The 21,263-nt window shown below is 38.0% G+C and overlaps 1 protein-coding gene across 1 annotated transcript in view; it reads left to right on the forward strand.

The window, feature by feature from the left end:
* The window catches only part of TRDN (triadin), a 380,477-nt gene that overhangs the window by 67,459 nt on the left and 291,755 nt on the right, over nt 1–21,263 (forward strand). The window contains exon 3 of the mRNA XM_069541367.1: nt 21,001–21,162. Coding sequence (XP_069397468.1) covers nt 21,001–21,162 — 162 coding nt within the window. The remainder of the gene's footprint in view (nt 1–21,000; nt 21,163–21,263) is intronic.

Genomic DNA, 21,263 nt, shown 5'->3' on the forward strand with positions numbered 1-21,263 from the left:
TTGGCTATTTGGGGTCTTTTGTGTTTCCATACAAATTGTGAAATTTTTTGTTTTAGTTCTGTGAAAAATGCCATTGGTAGTTTGATAGTGATTGCACTGAATCTGTAGATTGCTTTGGGTAATATAGTCATTTTCACAATGTTGATTCTTCCAATCCAAGAACATGGTATATCTCTCCATCTGTTTGTATCATCTTTACTTTCTTTCGTCAGTGTCTTATAGTTTTCTGCATACATGTCTTTTGTCTCCTTTGGTAGGTTTATTCCTAAGTATTTTATTCTTTGTGTTGTAATGGTAAATGGGAGTGTTTCATTAATTTCTCTTTCAGATTTTCTATCATGAGTGTATAAGAATGCAAGAGATTTCTGTATATTAATTTTGTATCCTGATACTTTCCCAAATTCATTGATTAGCTCTAGTAGTATTCTGTAGCATCTTTAGGATTCACTATGTATAGTATCATGTCGTCTGCAAACAGTACCATCTTTACATCTTCTTTTCTGATTTGAATTCCTTTTATTTCTTTTTCTTCTCTGATTGCTGTGGTTAAAACTTCCAAAACTATGTTGAATAATAGTGATGAGAGTGGACGACCTTGTCTTGTTCCTGATCTTAGTGGAAATGGTTTCAGTTTTTCACCATTGAGAACGTTGTTGGCTGTGGGTTTGTCATATGTGGCCTTTATTATGTTGAAGTAAGTTCCCTCTCTGTGTACTTTTTGGAGGGTTTTTAATCATAAATGGGTGTTGAATTTTGTCAAACCTTTTTCTGCATCTATTGAGATGATCATATGGTTTTTATCCTTCAGTTTGTTAGTATGGTTTATTACATTGATTGATTTGCGTATATTGAAGAATCCTTGCATTCCTGGGATACACCCCCACTTGATCATGGTGTATGATCCTTTTAATGTGCTGTTGGATTCTGTTTGCTAGTATTTTGTTGAGGATTTTTGCATTTATGTTCATCAGTGATATTGGCCTGTAGTTTTCTTTCCTTGTGACATCTTTGTCTGGTTTTGGTATGAGGGTGATGTGGCCTCATAGAAAGAGTTGGGGAGTGTTCCTCCCTCTGCTATATTTTGGAAGAGTTTGAGAAGGATAGGCGTTAGCTCTTCTCTCAATGTTTGATAGAATTTGTCTGTGAAGCCATTTGGTCCTGGACTTTTGTTTGTTGGAAGATTTTTTTCTTTTTTCTCTTTGCGGTATGTGGGCCTCTCACCCCTGTGGCCTCTCCCACTGCGGAGCACAGGCTCCGGACGCGCAGGCTCAGCGGCCATGGCTCACGGGCCCAGCCTCTCCGCAGCACGCGGGATCCTCCCGGACCGGGGCACGAACCCGCGTCCCCTGCATCGGCAGGCGGACTCCCAACCACTGTGCCACCAGGGAAGCCCTGTTGGAAGATTTTTAATCACAGGCTCAATTTCAGTGCTTGTGATTGGTCTGTTTATATTTTCTATTTCTTCCTGGTTCAGTCATGGAAGGTTGTGCTTTTTTTGTAAGAATTGGTCCATTTCTTCCAGGTTGTCCATTTTCTTGGCATATAGTTGCTTGTGGTAATCTCTCATGATCCTTTGTATTTCTGCAGTGTCAGTTGTTACTTCTCCTTTTTCATTTCTCATTCTATTGATATGAGTCTTCTCCTTTTTTTTCGTGATGAGTCTGGCTACAGGTTTATCAATTTCATTTATCTTCTCAAAGAACCAGCTTTTAGTTTTATTGATCTTTGCTATTGTTTCCTTCATTTCTTTTTCATCTATTTCTGATCTGATCTTTATGAATTCTTTCCTTCTGCTAACTTTGGGGCTTTTTTTTGTTCTTCTCTGTCTAATTGCTTTAGGTGTAAGTTTAGGTTGTTTCTTTGAGATGTTACTTGTTTGTTGAGGTAGGATTTTATTGCTATAAACTTCCCTCTTAGAACTGCTTTTGCTGCATCCCATATGTTTTGGGTTGTCGTATTTTCATTGCCATTTGTTTCTAGGTATTTTTTGATTTCATCTTTGATTTCTTCAGTGATCTCTTGGTTATTTAGTAGTGTATTCTTTAACCTCCATGTGTTTGTATTTTTTACAGATTTTTTTCCTGTAATTGATATGTAGTCTCATAGCGTTGTGGTCAGCAAAGTTACTTGATACAATTTCAATTTTCTTAATTTTACCAAAGCTTGATTTGTGACCCAAGATCTGGTCTATCCTGGAGAATGTTCCATGAGCACTTGAGAAGAAAGTGTATTCTGTTGTTTTTGGATGGAATGTCCTATAAATATCAATTAAGTTCTTGTTTAATGTATCATTTAAAGCTTGTGTTTCCTTATTTATTTTCATTTTGGATGATCTGTCCATTGGTAAAAGTGGGGTGTTAAATCCCCTAATATGATTGTGTCACTGTCAATTTCCCCTTTTATGGCTGTTAGCATTTGCCTTATTTATTGAGGTGCTGCTATGTTGGGTGCATAAATATTTACAATTGTTATATCTTCTTCTTGGATGGATCCCTTGATTATTATATAGTGTCCTTCTTTGTCTCTTGTAATAGTCTTTTTTTAAAGTCTATTTTGTCTGATATGATAGTTGCTACTCCAGCTTTCTTTAGATTTCCATTTGCATAGAATATCTTTTTCCATCCCCTCACTTTCAGTCTGTATGTGTCCCTAGGTCTGAAGTGGGTCTCTTATAGACAGCATATATACGGGTCTTGTTTTTGTATCCATTCAGCCGATCTATGTCTTTTGGTTGGAGCATTTAATCCATTGAAATTTAAGGTAGTTATCGATATGTATGTTCCTATTACCATTTTCTTAATTGTCTTGGGTTTGTTATTGTAGACCTTTTCTTTCTCTTGTGTTCCCTGCCTAAAGAAGTTCCTTTAGCATTTGTTGTAAAGCTGGTTTGGTGGTGCTGAATTCTCTTGGCTCTTGCTTGTCTGTAAAGGTTTTAATTTCTCCATCGAATCTGAATGAGATCCTTGCTGGGTAGAGTAATCTTCTTTGTAGGTTTTTCCCTTTCATCACTTTAAATATTCTTGCCAGTCCCTTCTGGCTTGCAGAGTTTCTGCTGAAAGATCAGCTGTTAACCTTATGGGGATTCCCTTTTGTGTTATTTGTTGTTTTTCTCTTGCTGCTTTTAATATTTTTTCTTTGTATTTTATTTTTGATATTTGATTAATATGTGTCTTGGAGTGTTTCTCATTGGATTTATCCTGTATGGGACTCTCTGCACTTCCTGCACTTGACTGACTCTTTCCTTTCCCATGTTAGGAAGCTTTCAACTATAATCTCATCAAATATTTTCTCAGTCCCTTTCTTTTTCTCTTCGTCTTCTAGGGCCCATATAATTCGAATGTTGGTTGTGTTTAGTGTTGCCCAAGAAGTCTCCGAGACTGTCCTCATTTCTTTTCATTCTTTTTTCTTTATTCTGCTCTGCGGTATTTATTTCTACTATTTTATATTCCAGGTCACTTATCCATTCTTCTGTCTCATTTATTCTGCTGTTGACTCCTTCTAGAGAACTTTTAATTTCATTTATTGTGTTGTTCATCATTGTTTGTTTGCTCTTTAGTTCTTCTAGGTCCTTGTTAAACTTTTCTTGTATTGTCTCCATTCTGTTTCCAAGATTTTGGATAATCTTTACTATCATTACTCTGAATTCTTTTTCAGGTTGACTGCCCATTTTCTCTTCATTTGTTTGGTCTGGTGGATTTTTACCTTGCTCCTTCATCTGCTGTGTGTTTCTCTCTGTCTTCTCATTTTGCTTAAATTATTGTGTTTGGGTTCTCCTTTTCGCAGGCTGCAGGTTCGTAATTCCCATTGTTTTTGGTGTCTTCCCCCAGTGGGTAAGGTTGGTTCAGTGGGTTGTGTAGGCTTCCTGGTGGAGGGGACTAGTACCTGTGTTCTGGTGGATGAGGCTGGATCTTGTCTTTCTGGTGGGCAGATCCACGTCTGGTGGTGAGTTTTGGGGTGTCTGTGACCTTATTATGATTTTAGGTGGCCTCTCTGCTAATTGGTGGGGCTGTGTTCCTGTCTTGCTAGTTGTTTGGCATAGGGTGTCCAGCACTGGAGCATGCTGGTCATTGAGTGGAGCTGGGTCTTAGCATTGAGACAGAGATCTCTGGTAGAGCTTTTGCTGTTTGATGTTATGTGGATCTGGGAGGTCTCTGGTGGACCAATGTCCTGAACTTTGCTCTCCCACCTCAGAAGCACAGGCCTGACACCCCGCTGGAGCACCAAGACCCTGTCAGCCACAAAGCTCAGAAAAGGGAAAAAAAAGAAAGAAAAAATAAATAAATAAAATAAAGTTATTAAAATAAAAAAATAAAAAAATTATTAAAAATAAAAAAATTCAAAAGTAATAAAAGAAAAGAAAGTAAGAAGGAAGAGAGCAGGCAAACCAAAAAACAAATTCACCAATGATAACAAGCGCTAAGAACTATACTGAAAAAAAAAAGGATGAAAAAAAAACAGAACCCTAGGGCAAATGGTAAAATCAAAGCTATACAGACAAAATCACACAAAGAAGCATGCACATACACACTCAGAAAAAAAGGAAAAAATAATATATGTATATATTAAAAAAAAGGAAGAGAGCAACCAAATCAATAAACAAATTTACCAATGATAATAAACTCTAAATACTAAACTAAGATAAACGTAAGACCAGAAACAAATTAGATGCAGAAAGCAAACCCCAAGTGTACAATTGCTCCCAATATCCACTGCCTCAATTTTGGGATGATTCGTTGTCTCTTCAGGTATTCCACAGATGCAACGTGCATCAAGTTAGTGTGGAGATTTAATCTGCTGCTCCAGAGGCTACTGGGAGAGATTTCCCTTTCTCTTCTTTGTTCGCACAGCTCCCGGGGTTCAGCTCTGGATTTGGCCCTGCCTCTGTGTGTAGGTCACCTGAGGACATCCGTTCCCTCCCAGACAGGACAGGGTTAAAGTAGCAGCTGATTGGGGGGCTCTGGCTCACTCGGGCCGGGGGGAGGGAGGGGTATGGAATGCGGGGCGAGCCTGTGGCAGCAGAGGCTGGAATGATGTTGCACCATCCTGAGGGGCGCCGTGTCTTCTCCCAGGGAAGTTGTCCCTGGATCACGGGACCCTGGCAGTGGCGGGCTGCTCAGGCTCGAGGGAGAGGAGGTGTGGATAGTTACCTGCGTTTGCACACAGCCTTCTTGGTGGCTGCAGCAGCAGCCTTAGCATTTCATTCCCAGCTCTGGTGTCTGTGCTGATAGCCGCGGCTCACGCCCATCTCGAGCTCGTTTAGGAGGTACTCTCAATCCAGTCTCCTCGTGCACCCCGAAACAGTGGTCTCTTAGGCAGTTCCAGAATTTTTCCTGGACTCTCTCCCAGCTAGCTGTGGTGCAGTATCCCCTTCAGGCCGCATTCATGCAGCCAACCCAAGTCCTCTCCCTGGGATCCGACCTCCAAAGCCCGTGCCTCAGCTCCCAGCCCCCACCCATCCCGGCGGGTGAGCAGACAAGCCTCTCGGGCTGGTGAGTGCTAGTTGGCACCAATCCTCTGTGCGGGAATCTCTCCGCTTTGCCCTCTGCACCCCTGTTGCTGCTCTCTCCTCTGTGGCTCTGAAGCTTTCCCCCTGCCACCCACCCCCTGTCTCCACCAGTGAAGGGCCTTCCTAGTGTGTGGAAACCTTTCCTCCTTCACAGATCCCTCCCAGAGCTGCAGGTCCTGTCCCTATTCTTTTGTGTCTGTCTTTTCTTTTTTCTTTTGCCCTACCCAGGTACGTGGGGAGTTTCTTGCCTTTTGGGAGGTCTGAGGTCTTCTGCCAGCGTTCAGTAGGTGTTCTGTAGGTGTTGTTCCACATGTAGATGTATTTTTGATGTATTTGTAGGGAGGAAGATGATCTCCACGTCTTACTCCTCTGCCATCTTGAAGGTCTCCCCTGTATACATTTTAATATCACTAGTAAGAGATTCATTCCTCAGTTTTCTTGAAGGATGAATTCATCCCTTTTTTGTGAAAGAATTCCAGATTTCCTAAGAAAAATTCACTGTACCATGCTTTCATTTTCTTAGTCCCTTACAGGCACCTGTATTATCAGCAGTTAACACATTGTATTGTTAATATCTGTTTACTTGTCCATCTCACTCAAAAACTTAACCTTATTCAAGGAAGAAATTCTCTTATTCATCTCTGTACATGAGTGTCTGTCACATAGCAAGTTTTCTGCTATATATTGCTTAAAGGAATGAATAATGGTGATATTTTGATTTTGAAACAATTCCTTACCTTAGGAAGAAAGAAATATTTATCATAAAATTTTTATTTCATCCAGTCAAACAGGTTTTGACCCACTTTAAAAACTAATAAGTACATTTAATAAAATTAGAATGAAAAAAATATGTTTATGAAATGATACTTGTCGGGCTTCCCTGGTGACGCAGTGGTTGAGAGTCCACCTGCCGATGCAGGGGACACGGGTTTGTGCCCTGGTCCGGGAAGATCCCACATGCCGTGGAGCGGCTGGGCCCGTGAGCCATGGCCACTGAGCCTGAGCATCTGGAGCCTGTGCTCCGCAACGGGAGAGGCCACAACAGTGAGAGGCCCGCGTACCGCAAAAAAAAAAAAAAAAAAATGATACTTGTCATATTTTGTAATGGTCATCTATGGCTGCATAGTAAATTACCAGAAAAGTAAGAGGTTTAAAAAAATAATAAACATCTATCACTCCACACAGTTTCTGTGGCTTAGGAATTTGGGAATGGCTTATGTCGGTGGTTCTGGCTTAGGGTATATCTTGATGTTGCAGTGAAGACCTCGGTTGGGGCTGCAGACATCTGAAATTTTTTTTCTGGGGTTGCAGACCAGTTGGCAAGATGTCTCACTCATTCAGCTTTTAAGTTAATGCTGGTGTGTGCTCACATCATGGCAACTGGCATCGCCTAGACTGAGTGACTCGAGAAAGAGCAAGGCAGAAGCCACAATGCCCCTTATGACCTACACTTTTAAATCCCACACTGCCATTTCTGCAAAATCCTTTAGGTCATAACAGGTCAACCCTATTCAGTGTTGGATGAGACTATACAATGGTAGGAATGCCCACAGGCAAGAATCACTGGGGGCCACTGTGATGGCTGGCTACCACATATTTTACTCTCAGAAAGTTATATTGCCAAGTTATGTATCTTAAGATAAATACTTAGATCTAAGGAAGTACCATTCAGTACTCTAATTGACAAAGAAAGATTGTAATTACAACAGGTGCAAAGAGAAAGATGGTGTGTTGGGATGGCTGGCAACCTGAAGCCATATTTCAGAAGACAAATATTCTCCAATGGATTTGAAATTTTAAAAAGTCTCAAAGCTAAAATTCTTCCAGACATATATATTAATTCTTCAAATAAGAAATTCAAATTAAAATTTGAATGATCAACTTCTAGAACCAAAAGAGTATAATAAATTCAAGGACATTATATAATTATAGCATAAAACCTGTATTAACCACTGGTTGAATGGGATACATCCACTTGTATTAAAATTCTGATTTCTTTTCTCCATTTATTAAGTTTTAACTTGCCTTTTTAATGTTTTTTTCACAGAAAAAATACCATTTGCTTCATTAAGAGTTTCAAAATGTAAATGATCCTCTTGTGTTTCTAATGCTATTTTTAACTGATACATTTCAAACATTTACCAGGGATTAATATTATTACCATGATGAGCCTTTTGTACCACATAGTAGTCTTCGAAAAATGTATTGTTAATGTTTAAAAAACAAGGTTGGTGGTACAAGAAAACATACTAGAAATAGTCGCTCTGAAAGCCAGAGAGAGCACCTGTCCTTGGGCTCTGACACTTGAGAAAAGTAGGTGAATGCTTCCAAGATATTAAAAAATGTTTACATAGAAATGAAAACCTATTTTCATAAGCAAGTACTATATGGGATTGAGAAGAATGATTCTCCTCTAGCCAATCTTCACAATTCCCTATTTTCTGAATTTGATCTGGTTGATCTGTATACAATCTACTTGTGAAGCACTAATAGAATTGGCTTATTTCAAAAGACTTGGGTTCACTCATATGCTTATTTCAGAAGACTTGGATTCACTGATATCTCTATAACCTACAAATTAGCATGACTAAGAAATTATATTTTCTTGTCTGTAAAATGGGGATGGCAGCTTGGTTTCTGGTCTGCAAAATTTGTGACTTTACTTCATCTTTTCAAATAAGACAAATTTTAGGACACAAAAATCAGATACTAGGAAAGAGATTCCACCTACCCTTCATTTCTTACTAAACATAATGTTAAAATACTATTCGAACAATGCTATGGTCTATCTGTCAGACTTTGATGAGAGTAGAGTCACTGTAAGTGATGTAAAATAGGGAATTTATTTTGTATGGCTTATGCATTCATGGGAGCTGATTAAGCAGTCTAGGTGAGGCTGTTGCAGTTTATCTGGTACAGGGTCAGAAGTCAGCAGAGTGGAAGATAGTGTAGAGGAGAAAAAATATCTTTTTCCTCTCCCCTTCTAAATTCTAGGCTGGGGCCCCTCTAACAAAAGACAAATTAATGAGAGAAAAGAGCTCATGTTTATTTAATATAAGTTTTATGGGACATAGGAGCCTTTCTTCATAAGGAAGTGAAGCCCTTAAGAGGCAGTTAAACCTGAGCATTTTTATGCTAGGTTTGGTGATAAGTGGAAAGCGGTGAAAAAATGTGACACGACGAAAAAGGGTCTGAGCTAAGTGTAGCAGATTGGGGGACACAGTAAGTCCTGTTCATTCAGATTCCTCTGTGCATTTGAGGATAAGGACATTCCTTTCCTCTGGGTGTAGGGAGGGCCTCTGTCACAGGAGGGCTTTATGACCTGCTTTAGGGGAGGGTCAGAAGGTTCTTCTTGCACATGCTATTTCTTCCATTCCTTCAGCTGAAAATATTCAATATGCTAAGGTGCCACATTTTGGGGTAGCATGTCCTGAACCCCATCACTGAAAAAGGCAGATGGAAAAAGAATAGGGGAGACAAAGGACAACCTGGAACCCTCATTTGACTCTCACCACCTCAAATTACGATGACGTGGGCGAGCTGCAATATAAGCTGGTGCCCTCCACCTGCTGAAGGAGATGCTAAAGGAGGAGGGCCAGTCAGTGGGAACTGGAAGAGATGCAGCCTGCTGCTGTCACACGTCAAGACCAGCCAGCATACCTGCCATAATGTGCATGAGAGGTGACAGCACCTGCCCTATATCAACCTTCAGAGAGTAAACAATGGCTATTACTTCTATTTTGCCTTCCAAAGCTTGTGCAAATTTCTCTTGTACCCAACTGTTACCTGGAACATTCATGTAAGGGAATTCTGGGAAATGTAATTCAAGTTTAGTGACTTGACAGCACACAAAACCACCCCATAGGATGACTATATAATTTATCATCCAAAACAGGACACTTGTGAGTGTGAAATGGAAAGCTATGAATATTTACCTCAGGACAGTAGGCAAAAACCAAGGTGTCTGATCACCTGGATACTATGTCTTCCGAAACCCCAAGTTGGGGTGGAGGGGCAGAGTAATGTTCATTCCTTAATAACTGAGCCTAGGCGGTCACAAAGGCTGCTAGAGGCATCGCCCCCAAGCTTCTGTAGACTCAGCCAGGAAGTCCTTCCAGAAAACGGTGGGGTGCTGTGATAGTTTAATGATTCTTTCAGGGTCAGAATTCGTGATCTTTTGTTGACATTCCTTACAGACTTCTTTGCCTTATTTACAAAGAGACAACTTTCTCTCTAAACAATAAATGCGAGCAAGTAGGATTTCTAAAGAAATGACTACAAACTTAGTTATTGGTGCGTGTTAATGATTTTCCTCTAGGTCAGAATGTACGTGAATAAATTGTAGTAATTTGTGGCTTTTCTTACCTAGAAACAAGGGTCATAATTTATTAGCATCTTCATCCATAAGAAGGGAAGATCATTATATGGCTGTACCAGGGGGTCTCAAAGCACGTTTAGTAATTCTTGCAGGCATTCCGCAAAATATACTTATTTCAAAACAATTTTGGAAGAATTAGATAAGATAATCTATGTAAAACATACCTGCCTGGCACATAGGAGGCACTCATTAAATGCAACTTGAATTTGAGTCTTATTACCAGGAAGTAAGATCAGTAATCTGAGAAGAGAGCAGCAAGAATATGATGGTCGGAAGCATCAATTTCTTATGAAAGTCTTGCAGACATCTCCTGATGTGCCTTTTAAATAGACTTTCTAATGAGGTGTGCCATTTATCTACTGCTCTTAAAAATTAATTTCCCTGATATTTTTTTTCCCCTGGCACTTAGCCCAGTAAAACAGGTGTACTGTTTGTCAGGCTATGAGTTTAGAGGAGCAAAGTGATTCAGGGAAGACCCAAAGTCAATCAGAATGTTTAAATTTAACATTTAATGTTATATATATATATGTATATGTGTCTGTGTGTGTGTGTGTATATAGAAATGCCTGTGTGACTGCATATGTGTGAATATGTTATTACATTTTAGGAGACTTGGAAAACTGGGACACTAAATGCAACATTTTAGACTTTATCAGTTCTCATGTGTACTGAGTTTTCAAGAATAGCTGATATTTTTGTGCTTCTTATTCTGATTCAAGTCTTATCTCAAATCCTACATTTTCTGTTCAATGTCCCAGGCCTATTTGGTCTTCTTGGTCACTACATCTATAAGGATGCATTTCATTACCTAATTCCAATCTGCTTATAAACACCTCAAGGAAAGAGAAGTTTTTATAGTCCAATGGTTCCCAGATCCTAATCAGAGTTTGTTGATTCTTCATGAAATGAAGAAAAAGATAAAGAAAAATATATCCACTTTAAAGATGTGTCCTTAATTCTATTGTTCCTACGTTTTTGGTCGTAAAATTCTCTTTTGAAATGATGATAATGACAGATATTTCTTCTGTTACAGTTTTTAAATGACATTTTCTTACAAAATAAAAAGTTGGTAATTCGATGTTGGGCTCCAGGTTTTTGCTGGTGGCAGATTTCAAGGTCAAGAAATCCAACTTTGATACCAATGCTCTATACCACTCATTTGAACCTTAGCAAAGGAGACTTTATATTTATACATGTATCTAGATGGATACAATTATAAATCATACCGTACGTTAATACCCCGCTTTTTGATGGTCCAGCTATTAAACATCTTTTAGTGCTGTGTTTGGATTCACTTCCTTAGAGAAACCTTTCCTGAACTTTCAGTGTAAATCAAGTCACTCTATCCTAATTCCCCATTATATCATTTACTCTTTACACACAGCACTTATTACAAGTTACATACATTTGATTGTGTGTAGTTACTTATTTAATATCTTTCTTCTCTATTGATCTGTTAGGTTTGCAAAGAAAATGACTGTCTATTTTATTTGCTTGATTTTTCTAGTGCTTAGAAGTGTTTAGCACTGTGAGCTCAATAAACATTTGAATGAATGTTGAGATGAAAGAATGAATAAATAAGTAAATAAATAAAGGAAAAGGTGGTAGTGTTTTTTACACTCTGAATGCTAAGTAATGAGCAGTTGTTCTTTATAGTTTATGATGATTTTGATAGTGTTAAGATTTACTTTTTAAACCTCTATTTCTCTGATTGAACCTTAAGCGTCTCAAAGGTAGGATTGTCTCATTTATCTTAATATTCCTGTTAACCTGCTTATTGCCTGGCACACATTGTTTAGTAAAATTTGTGTGAGCTTAACAGGAGTTATTTGCTAAGCATATATAGCAAGCAAACAAGCAAAACTACACAACAGTAATAATAAAAGAACACGTGGACTTCAAGACCCAAGTGAATTAGTTGAATGCAGGCTCTGGGGGCTGAAGTACTGGGTTGAAGTCCTGACTCCAATTAGTAGCTGTGTAACCTTGGGAACATGACTTCCCTGTGCCTCAGTTTCATTCTCTGTAGGCAATAAGAGTATCTGTTTCATATGGTTCTGTGAGCATTGAATGAGTTAATATATACAAAACGTTTGGAATTTTGAATGGCACATATAAATTGTTAGATAAATTGTAGTTAGTATTATTTTAATTTATTCTTCATGACTTTAAGCTTATTCAATGTTTCAGAAAGATGAATAGTCATATTTCAAAAAGATGAATTGACTACATGATTTCCAATTTTAAATATCATTTGAATATACATAGATTCTACCAATTACACAATAGTAATCCAATGATTAAAGTATTCTATTTTATTTTCACATTGAGGGAATGTTCTAGCCATTCTGAAATGGCTTATTATTTTTATATGATATAGTAAGAACATAATTCATGGCCCTACATGCTCCATTTTAACGTGGTTAAAAAAACTTTAAAATTATTTCTTTGAGGACTTCCCTGGTGGCACAGGGGTTAAGAATCCGCCTGCCAATGCAGGGCACAAGGGTTCGACCCCTGGTCCAGGAAGATCCCATATGCCCCGGAGCAACTAAGCCCATGCGCCACAACTACTGAGCCCACGTGCCATAACTACTGAAGCCTGTGCCTGGAGCCCATGCTCTGCAACAAGAGAAACCACTGCAATGAGAAGCCCTCACACCACAATGAAGATTAGCCCCTGCTCTCCGCAACTAGAGAGAGCGCGTGCACAGCAACGAAGACCCAACACAGCCAAAAATAAAAAATAAATAAATTTATTTTTAAAAAATTATTTTTTGGCTAACACTGAGCAATAGAATAACTAAAGAGAATATATAATATAGTCAAGAGTTTCCAAAACCCATCCTTGACTTGATGAAATACACGTTTATTCAGTACGTAGTCAGGATATGCTAACTGCTGTATGAATCCCAAATCTAATATCTTTCTTTTTCACTGGTCTGCTAAATTGATAACATAATGATCCAAGTAAGTCATCTAACTGGAGTACTATGATATTTTGACTGTTCTTGTGCTACCAGGAAATTAATCCTATTAGCTTGGAAACAAATCTATAGAAATCTATAAATCTACAGAAAACTTGCTTTCTCGTTCCTTGTTAATACATGTAACACTGGGATTGTATTTATACTTAAGATATACATTTTTAAGAGGAGGAAGGAAAGTTAATTTTTCAATTAGTATAACATCCACACCATGATTATTAATAAGATTATAGTAAGACTCTTCCATTTTTATACAGATGCTTGACATGAATAAAAGAAGCCAAAAGTTGTTTGTGATTTTTGTTTCAGAATGTAAAATGCCCTTTATTTGACATGGGTCTAGCTCCAGCTAGCTGGAAATATTCCAGGCTTAAACACCTGCAACACAGTTTTGCCAGCAAAAAATTGGTTGATTGGGGTCATATTGAGAAAGAGAGGTGAAATGTACATCTATTTGCATTAATGCTTCTTATTGCCTCAAAAAGTAGCAGTTGAGGAACAGCAAAGGACAACTTAGAAACATATTTTGAAACTTTTAAATATTGAAATAGTCACACAATTAAAACTAAAGATGCTTGTGTTTAATTTCATTAGGGTTCCACACAAGTGCACATTTCTAAAATACTGAAGTTAGTTAATAGTAAAGATGAGTATGGGAAAATTTCAATTGAGAAAATGTTAAAAATCAGAAGGAAAATGCTCATGCCTCAGATGTTGAATGGCAAGGATTGGAGCTACACTATGACTATTCAAATGTAGATTAGAAAACTGACAGTCATTTCCTTGTGCAGTCAATAAAACAATTAGCTCACCAAAACTGCTTTTAAATCAGGATCCTAGTTTTTCTTTTCTTTAAATTCATCTAAATATCTAACATCTGCAAGGATTTTATTTTTTTCAAAATTGTAATTCAAATGGGTTTTATCTTTTAGAATCTGATGCATTTCAAGAGCTTTGTGTTCACCCTTCATTTTATTTTATTTTTTGTATGATTCTCACTAAAGGATGGAGAAGCCTGATCATTGCAATCTAATATGGGCAGTATTCGGAGATCAGAGGTAGGAGAGAGAGGGGAAGAAGATAAGAGAGATGGAGAGAGAAAGGGAGAGAAAGAGAAAATGACAATGTTTTGGGAATCTGTGTTTATCTGGGATATTAAAAGATAAACTGAGGCATATCCAGAATTTTAAGAATATAAGCAAAAATTGATTTGTATCAGGCAGCACCAAACCCAAAATGCTTAGGGAGCACTCTGCTGACAGGAGTTCAGGAAAAACTTTTACAGAGAAGAGGCGGAAGCAAAGCAAGGAAATCATTTGATTGGCTACAGCTTAAGTGTTTGCCTTATTTGGGAAAGGCTAGCTGGCTCTTTGTGACTTGTTGTCCTAGGTTTGATTTCTTAACCTTGAGACGCTTAAAGGCTTAGGTTTTGTTTGCTGTCAAAGGCTGCTAAGGTATTAGAGCCACCTCAGTCTAATGGCCTCCTTGTTTAATTAATTTAACAGAGAAGTACAAGTTATTGCTTCAGGAAGATCTTGTTTTATAAAAGGGCTTATCACTCTTAAAGAAATATGTGGGGGCTTCCCTGGTGGCGCAGTGGTTGAGAGTCCGCCTGCCGATGCAGGGAAACGGGTTCGTGCCCCGGTCCGGGAGGATCCCACGTGCCGCGGAGCGGCTGGACCCATGAGCCATGGCCGCTGAGCCTGTGCGTCCGGAGCCTGTGCTCCGCAACGGGAGAGGCCACAACAGTGAGAGGCCCGCGTACCGAAAAAAAAAAAGAAATATGTGTGTCTGGGTGTGTATGAGAGGAAAGGGCCTCATGAAGGTATGCTTTCGATGTGGCTCCTTCCTGTATCTTCACAATCTCCCCTCTATTCCCTCCTTCCTTTCTACATGTTTATGTGTTTTCTAACTTGGAAAAACCAGCAAATTTCCCTCACCTCCCTATATCTCTTATTTAGCTACAAACCTTTTTGTTTCTATCCCTCTAGCCAAGCCCCTCAAAGAGACAATCTGACACTATTCTATCACTCTGCTGAAGTGTCTCAAATACACACTTGACTTCTTAATGAAGAAAATCAAACAAATGAACAAAAGAACAACTTGCATGCTTAACATCTTCGTCTTGGTTAAACTTTTCAGCACTAGAACTGTTGACCAGCACTTGCTTATTAAAACCGTGTCCTCTTATGACTTTTATAACTCTTCTTTGACACCATGAGCTTCTTGCCCCTCTTAGACAATATCACCTTGTTCCATTGCTTTAGCTGCGATGACTTTGTGTTGCCCATACAAGTGATGAGTAAGCTGCCATCATACTTAGCCTGCTTATCTTTAATATCTGTCTCTTAATCTAATAACAGGATCAACCCTTCTCTAAAATGGCCAGATAGTCAGAAGCAGAGGCCAAAAACAGTGACACGGTTCAAAACAATAAAAGCATGCAAGATAAGTTTTAGGAAAATGCATTTTTCCCACCATGGGAGTCAGTAAGCTATTGTATTTTGAAAAAAAATCAGCTCATCAGCATTTTTATTTTCCCCTTAATTGACCTACTCACCCAGAAGTTTGCTTATAACTGACTTTCACACATAATGACTTCCCAGTCCATATCTTTAACCCTAATCTCTCTCCATTTTTCTAATTGCGTTGACATTCATTTGGAACATCAAACTCAAAATTCCTAACTGAGCTGGTTATATTGGGTTGGCCAAAAAGTTCATTCGGGTTTTTCCATACAATGGTACAAAAACCCGAACGAACTTTTTGGCCAGCCCAATATTTCTTTCCAGGTCAGCCTCCTAGATTACAAAACCAGTTTCTTAAGTCAGAAAAGGGGGACTCCTCACATACTTTTCTCTTTCCCCACTACGCATGAACGTTCAGTGAGCAAAAAGAACTCATTCTACTTTCCAAACATCTGTTGATTCTGTTCTATACTCTGTACCTTGTCTCTAGAACTCTTGCCTTGGTTTCCCCAAAATTGTTACACTAGCCATATATTTACTCTTTGCCTCTAATCTTGCCTCTTCCTCTTTTCTCATTCTGTGGCCAGATTACTGTAAATGGCAAATCTCATTTTATTATTCCCCTATTTAAAATTTTAGATGTCTTCCTTTAAATATAAATATGTATATGAAATAAATATATGAAATAATGAAAGTATAAGCCAAAATTAACAAAATTAGGTAGCTGTCAAAAGAAGAGGACAGTATAGCAAGGGATTAGGATGGCAACAAAACTTTTCTTAATATGTGCTCTTAAATGGTTTTGACTTAGGGAACTTGTAAATGTCATTTTATAATTTAAAAAATTTTAAATAATTAAAATTAATCACTAAAATTTGAAAACGCACTGAAGCAAATGAACCTAAATCTATATCAAGTTATTTGCATAACCAGAGAAAATAATTACTTTAAATAACTTTAAAACATACAATTCTGACTCTCTGTCCTTAGTATGATATAGTTCAATGAGGAAAAGAAATGAAAAGAGATCTAAAACTCTATTCACTGTTTTTATTGTTATTAGTAGTATTGCCGTCATTTTATTTGAAATTGTTATTGGTATACTGTAGGAAAAAATGAAGTAATTAATTAAGTTGATATCATTAAGAAATCAGATTTTCAACAGAAGAGAAGAAATGTGAGTTTAATAGCAAAAATGGTGTGTGAAAATTCCAGATTTTACTTGGAAATGTCAGTGTAAACACATGACTGAAATTTCATATTTCTTGGCCAAATCCAACTCAATGAGCACCCCTGCTGACCAAATTTTGGTCTCAAAATACCATTTCCCAATAAAAGGAACTGTGATTCCTCCAAGAAGTGGCTGATTCCATACTTGGCAAAAGAAAGATACAAAACTTACTTTGGACATTTTTTTGTGCCTCAAACAAGAAACTATCAAACAAATTATGGAACAGACATGCATGTTGAAGTATTTATGGATCTGAGATTAAGAATTTAGTTATCTAGGATTTGCTTTAAAATATTTACTAAACTAGAAAAAAGAAAAGATAAATGTGGGAGAGAAGAAATATAAATAAAACTGGTAAAATGGTAACTATTGAAGCTAGGTGTCATGGATTTGTATTGTGTCATTTTGGCTAGGATAAAACCATGTTTTCTAGAATTCCCTCCCCTGCATGGTTGTGGGTTTGTGTGAGCCAGAAGGATCATTGTGTGAGAGATTTGAGAGGCAGAGGCAAGCATGACCAGGGAGGTCATTGCAGGGGACCAGGGGCAGTTGCACACGCCGGTTGTCACTGATCCCTTGACTCACCTTGTTGGCATGGGACAGCAGCTGCTCCTGAAGCGACCCCAGCACCTCCCAGAGCTTCCTTTGGCTTCTTCACTCCTGGCCTAGGTACATATTTAACTCCATGAGAAGGGTTTGGAGGTCTTAGGACTGATGCAGTTTCCAGTGTGTTCTCTCAACCCTCACAGGCGCCAGATTCCACTGCTTCCTTTACTTTTCGCTCATTTTTTCTTCCTGAGTACCTCTTATTTTGTCCTCAGGCCCCAACACCACAGACATAAGTAAAAATCTTTCATAGTGTGATGAATATTAGAAGTACCATGGGAATTTTATGAATCCAGCTTTTTATTTTGCCATATTCTGAGGAGTGTTCACTGAGGGTAAGGATAAAAGGTTACAGGGAATTTCAACTTCTGTATATGGTCTATGTTAAAAATCTAGTGGAAGGAAAATCTATGCAGAGACGCTTGATTTTGAAGTTAACTCATTTATGTAATTCAGGGCAGGTGATTACATACAACTACTTTTTAAGTTTTTATACTTTTAAAATATAATATCTGTTATTGAGTATGGCAATATCCTGGTACTCACTCATTTATAAAAGAAGGCATTTAAACATAGCAAAATGAGGACTTCCCAGGTGGCGCAGTGGTTGAGAGTCCGCCTGCCGATGCAGGGGACACGGGTTCGTGCCCTGGTTTGGGAAGATCCCACATGCTGCGGAGCGGCTGGGCCCGTGAGCCATGGCCGCTGAGCCTGCGCATCCGGAGCCTGTGCTCCACAACGGGAGAGGCCACAACAGTGAGAGGCCCGCGTACCGCAAAAAAAACCCCCAAAAAACTAATGCAAAAATCTGGGATGAACGAAATATCAAAATTTTAACTAAAGACAGAAGCATTGTTACTGATTTTTCCTTTTGTCTCTGGCTTCAGTATGGCATAGTTCAGCGCTAGGTAGGAGAGTTGCACTTGACTCAAGTTCTTTCATTTTTAGCCTTTGCCTTCCTCAGTGAGTCAGTCCTCATGGTTATAAGCTGCTATAGCAGTTCCAGGCTTTATATTCTCATGCAGCAAAGTCCTTGTTCCCCCTTTTAAAAGCAAGAAAAGCCCTCCCAGAATCTCTCATTCAACATCTTACTACAGAACCAATTGCAAATTCATGGTTTTGTTTGTTTGTTTGCTTTTTGATTGCAGTATTGCATAGTAGTTGAGTCATACCCTGGATGGTGCAAAATCTGGCTCCGTTACTTACTAGCTATGCAGCCTTAGGTATTTTATTTAACTTCCCTCTGTCTCAGTTTTCTTATATTTAAAATAGAGATGTCTACCTCATTGGGTTTTTGAAAGGAAAAAGTGAGTTTGTATACATAAAGTTCTTAGAATGGTACCTGGCAGGTAATATAGACCCTAAAAGTGTTAGCTACTACCATTTTTATGATGATCCTTGTTTTAATGTATGTAATTTAACTCATGGAAACATGAAAGGTAGAGAAGTACGATTAAAAAAGAAAACATCTATAAAAGGTTTAGTTGCATTGTATAATATTATCCCCACTGTTATAATTTGGATGTGATGTCTTAGAGAAGGAATAAGAATTAACTTGAGGACTACTATCTTTTTAAAGATATATCTATATCCATATCTATATGTGTTTTTAAAGTTGTTTTCCATGTGCCTGAAAATCAGAAGCTGGTCTCAAGGTAGCAAAATATTTTTTTCATGAAAATAACCTGGTTTGACTATCTTAGAACCAGGCAATATACATGTCTGCAAAGTGTATATATAGTGCATTTAAGCATAAGGATAATTAAACTGATATCTATTTTGTTGGATTTTATTGTTAGGTTCCTCAGTGAACACTTAGAAAGAAGAGGAATGGGGAAATGGTCTCAATCTATTCAGATCATAAAAATCCCATTTGCAATATTCTTCCATTAGATATAAAATATACTAGTGCTAAAAATGCCTTTAATGGTACCAGTCCAGTCCAGTTCCTTACATATAATTCTTTTAAAATTCTCAAATGCAATTATAAAATTCCACTTCATTTCCTTTCTCTAAGGTTTAATCTCACCTTTCAGACTACCGTATCTTGCTCACATGACACTCTCCAGAATGCAGTGAAATAAGGTCCAAAGAGTAAAGTTATGTTGTCACTGAATCATGGAGGTAGGTTTCCCTGAGACCAGTTGTAACTTGGCATCCTTGTGATGGGTCGTGAATCCTCTGAAATTAAAAATTTCCCCAGAAATCTTATCTCTAATATTATTTGTCCCTCTCTATGGCATCTTACCCATCAACATAAAAATGGAACGTTCTTCCCACTTGAACAACATAAGCAATGGAAACCCCACTATGATTCTAGTCCTTCAACTATTGCCCAATCTCTGTCATTTTACAGTAAAATATACTTACTACCTCTAAATTCTTCCCATTTAGTCTTGAATGTATTTCACTGAAATTGCCCTTTGAAGGTCACCAGTGACATCTTCGTCATTAAATCTAAAGCTCTGTTCTCAGTCTTCATCTTTCTTGACCTATCAGCAACATTTGCCAACTGCTCACTTTATCCTCACAGAAACAATTTCTTGACTTGATATCTAGTACATTATACTGTCTTTTTTTCTGCCTCTCAGTTAATCTCCCTCTGTGTCTCTTTGTCTCTGTCTGTCTCTCTTCTCTCCTCAGAAGCCATTGCTGGTTCTTCCTCATCTCTCTGACTTATCTCACTGTCTTGTAAATGTTGGTGTGTTCCTAGGTCCACTCCCTTAGTGATCACATTCAGTGTCATAGCTTTGAATGCTTTCTATTCTTTATTGAATTTCCAAGTTTCCGTCTTCAGCTAGAACTTCATTTTTGTAGAACATATTGAGCTATACAAATGTCTACATCTCCACATAGAGTTCCAATAGACAACTCAAGTTTAACAAGTTTAAAACTCAGCTACTTAAATATTCTGGGCAATAAACCCTGTTTCTCTCCAGTCCTCCCCATTTCAGTAAATGGTATTTTCATCCTTCCAGTTTCTCAAACCAAAAACCTTGAAGTTATTCCACACCCCTCTCTTTCTCTCACATCCAACAGCCATACTGTCAGTCTATACATTAATTCTATCTTTTAGATACACTCAGAATCTGATCACACCTCACCACACAAACTGGTACCACCCATATAGAAATCACCATCTTCTTTCCCTTGGATTATGGGTTATTTCATTTGGCTTCTTACTGATCTCCCTGTTTCCAACCAGGCATTCTTTCAATCTTCAACATGGCAAATGTTACATAAATCAAATCACTTTTTCCTCTGCTCAGACCTTCCAATGACTTCCTATCTCAATGAGAGTAAAAACCTAATTTTGGCATACTTAACCCTTAGAAAGTATAATATGTTGATATAATTCTAGTCCCTTAAGATGTCAAAGGGAGAAGAATCCCTGAAAAGCTTAGTTTTTAAAATTAAGGAAAACATAAATCTAAAAGTTTAATTACAGATTGATGAAAAATCAGGTGCAACTTAAACCATATTTCTAGATATATCACCTCTTCAATCAGATCTTAAAGGCTACCCTTAACCCTTCAGAGCAACTTTCATGTAACTAGAATGAGAATAACAACATATTGGAAATCCCTAATGTGTCTGTTTTCTTGCTTGCATTTTTATTATTTAATCTTTTATTTCACAAACAGTTTATATCTCCTAGGATATAAGAAAGGGAAGATTTACAGACTTCAGTTTTTCCTAATTCTATCCATTGAAGTTACTAGAAGTAACTCAAATGTGTTAAAAGAATAAATCAGGAAAAGCAGCTTTTCTTAGTTTCTTTGGGAATGATTACAAAACTTCTCTTTGTTTTTAATTACTTTTAGCAAGCTCTATTTCCAAGATTGGCTCAGATCCTCTAAAACTTGTACATGATGCTGTGGAGGAAACCACGGACTGGGTCTATGGCTTCTTTTCTTTGTTGTCTGACATCATCTCGTCTGAGGGTGATGAAGAAGATGATGATGGAGACAAGGACACTGATAAAGGTACAAAGAGCATAGAAATATATCTAACTGCTAGGACCGATGATTGATACGCATTACAATAGTTTGCTTAAGTTTAAGGCACACATGAGCACTTGGGTCAG

This window comes from Delphinus delphis, chromosome 14, assembly GCF_949987515.2.
Source record: "Delphinus delphis chromosome 14, mDelDel1.2, whole genome shotgun sequence".
NCBI lineage: Eukaryota > Metazoa > Chordata > Mammalia > Artiodactyla > Delphinidae > Delphinus > Delphinus delphis.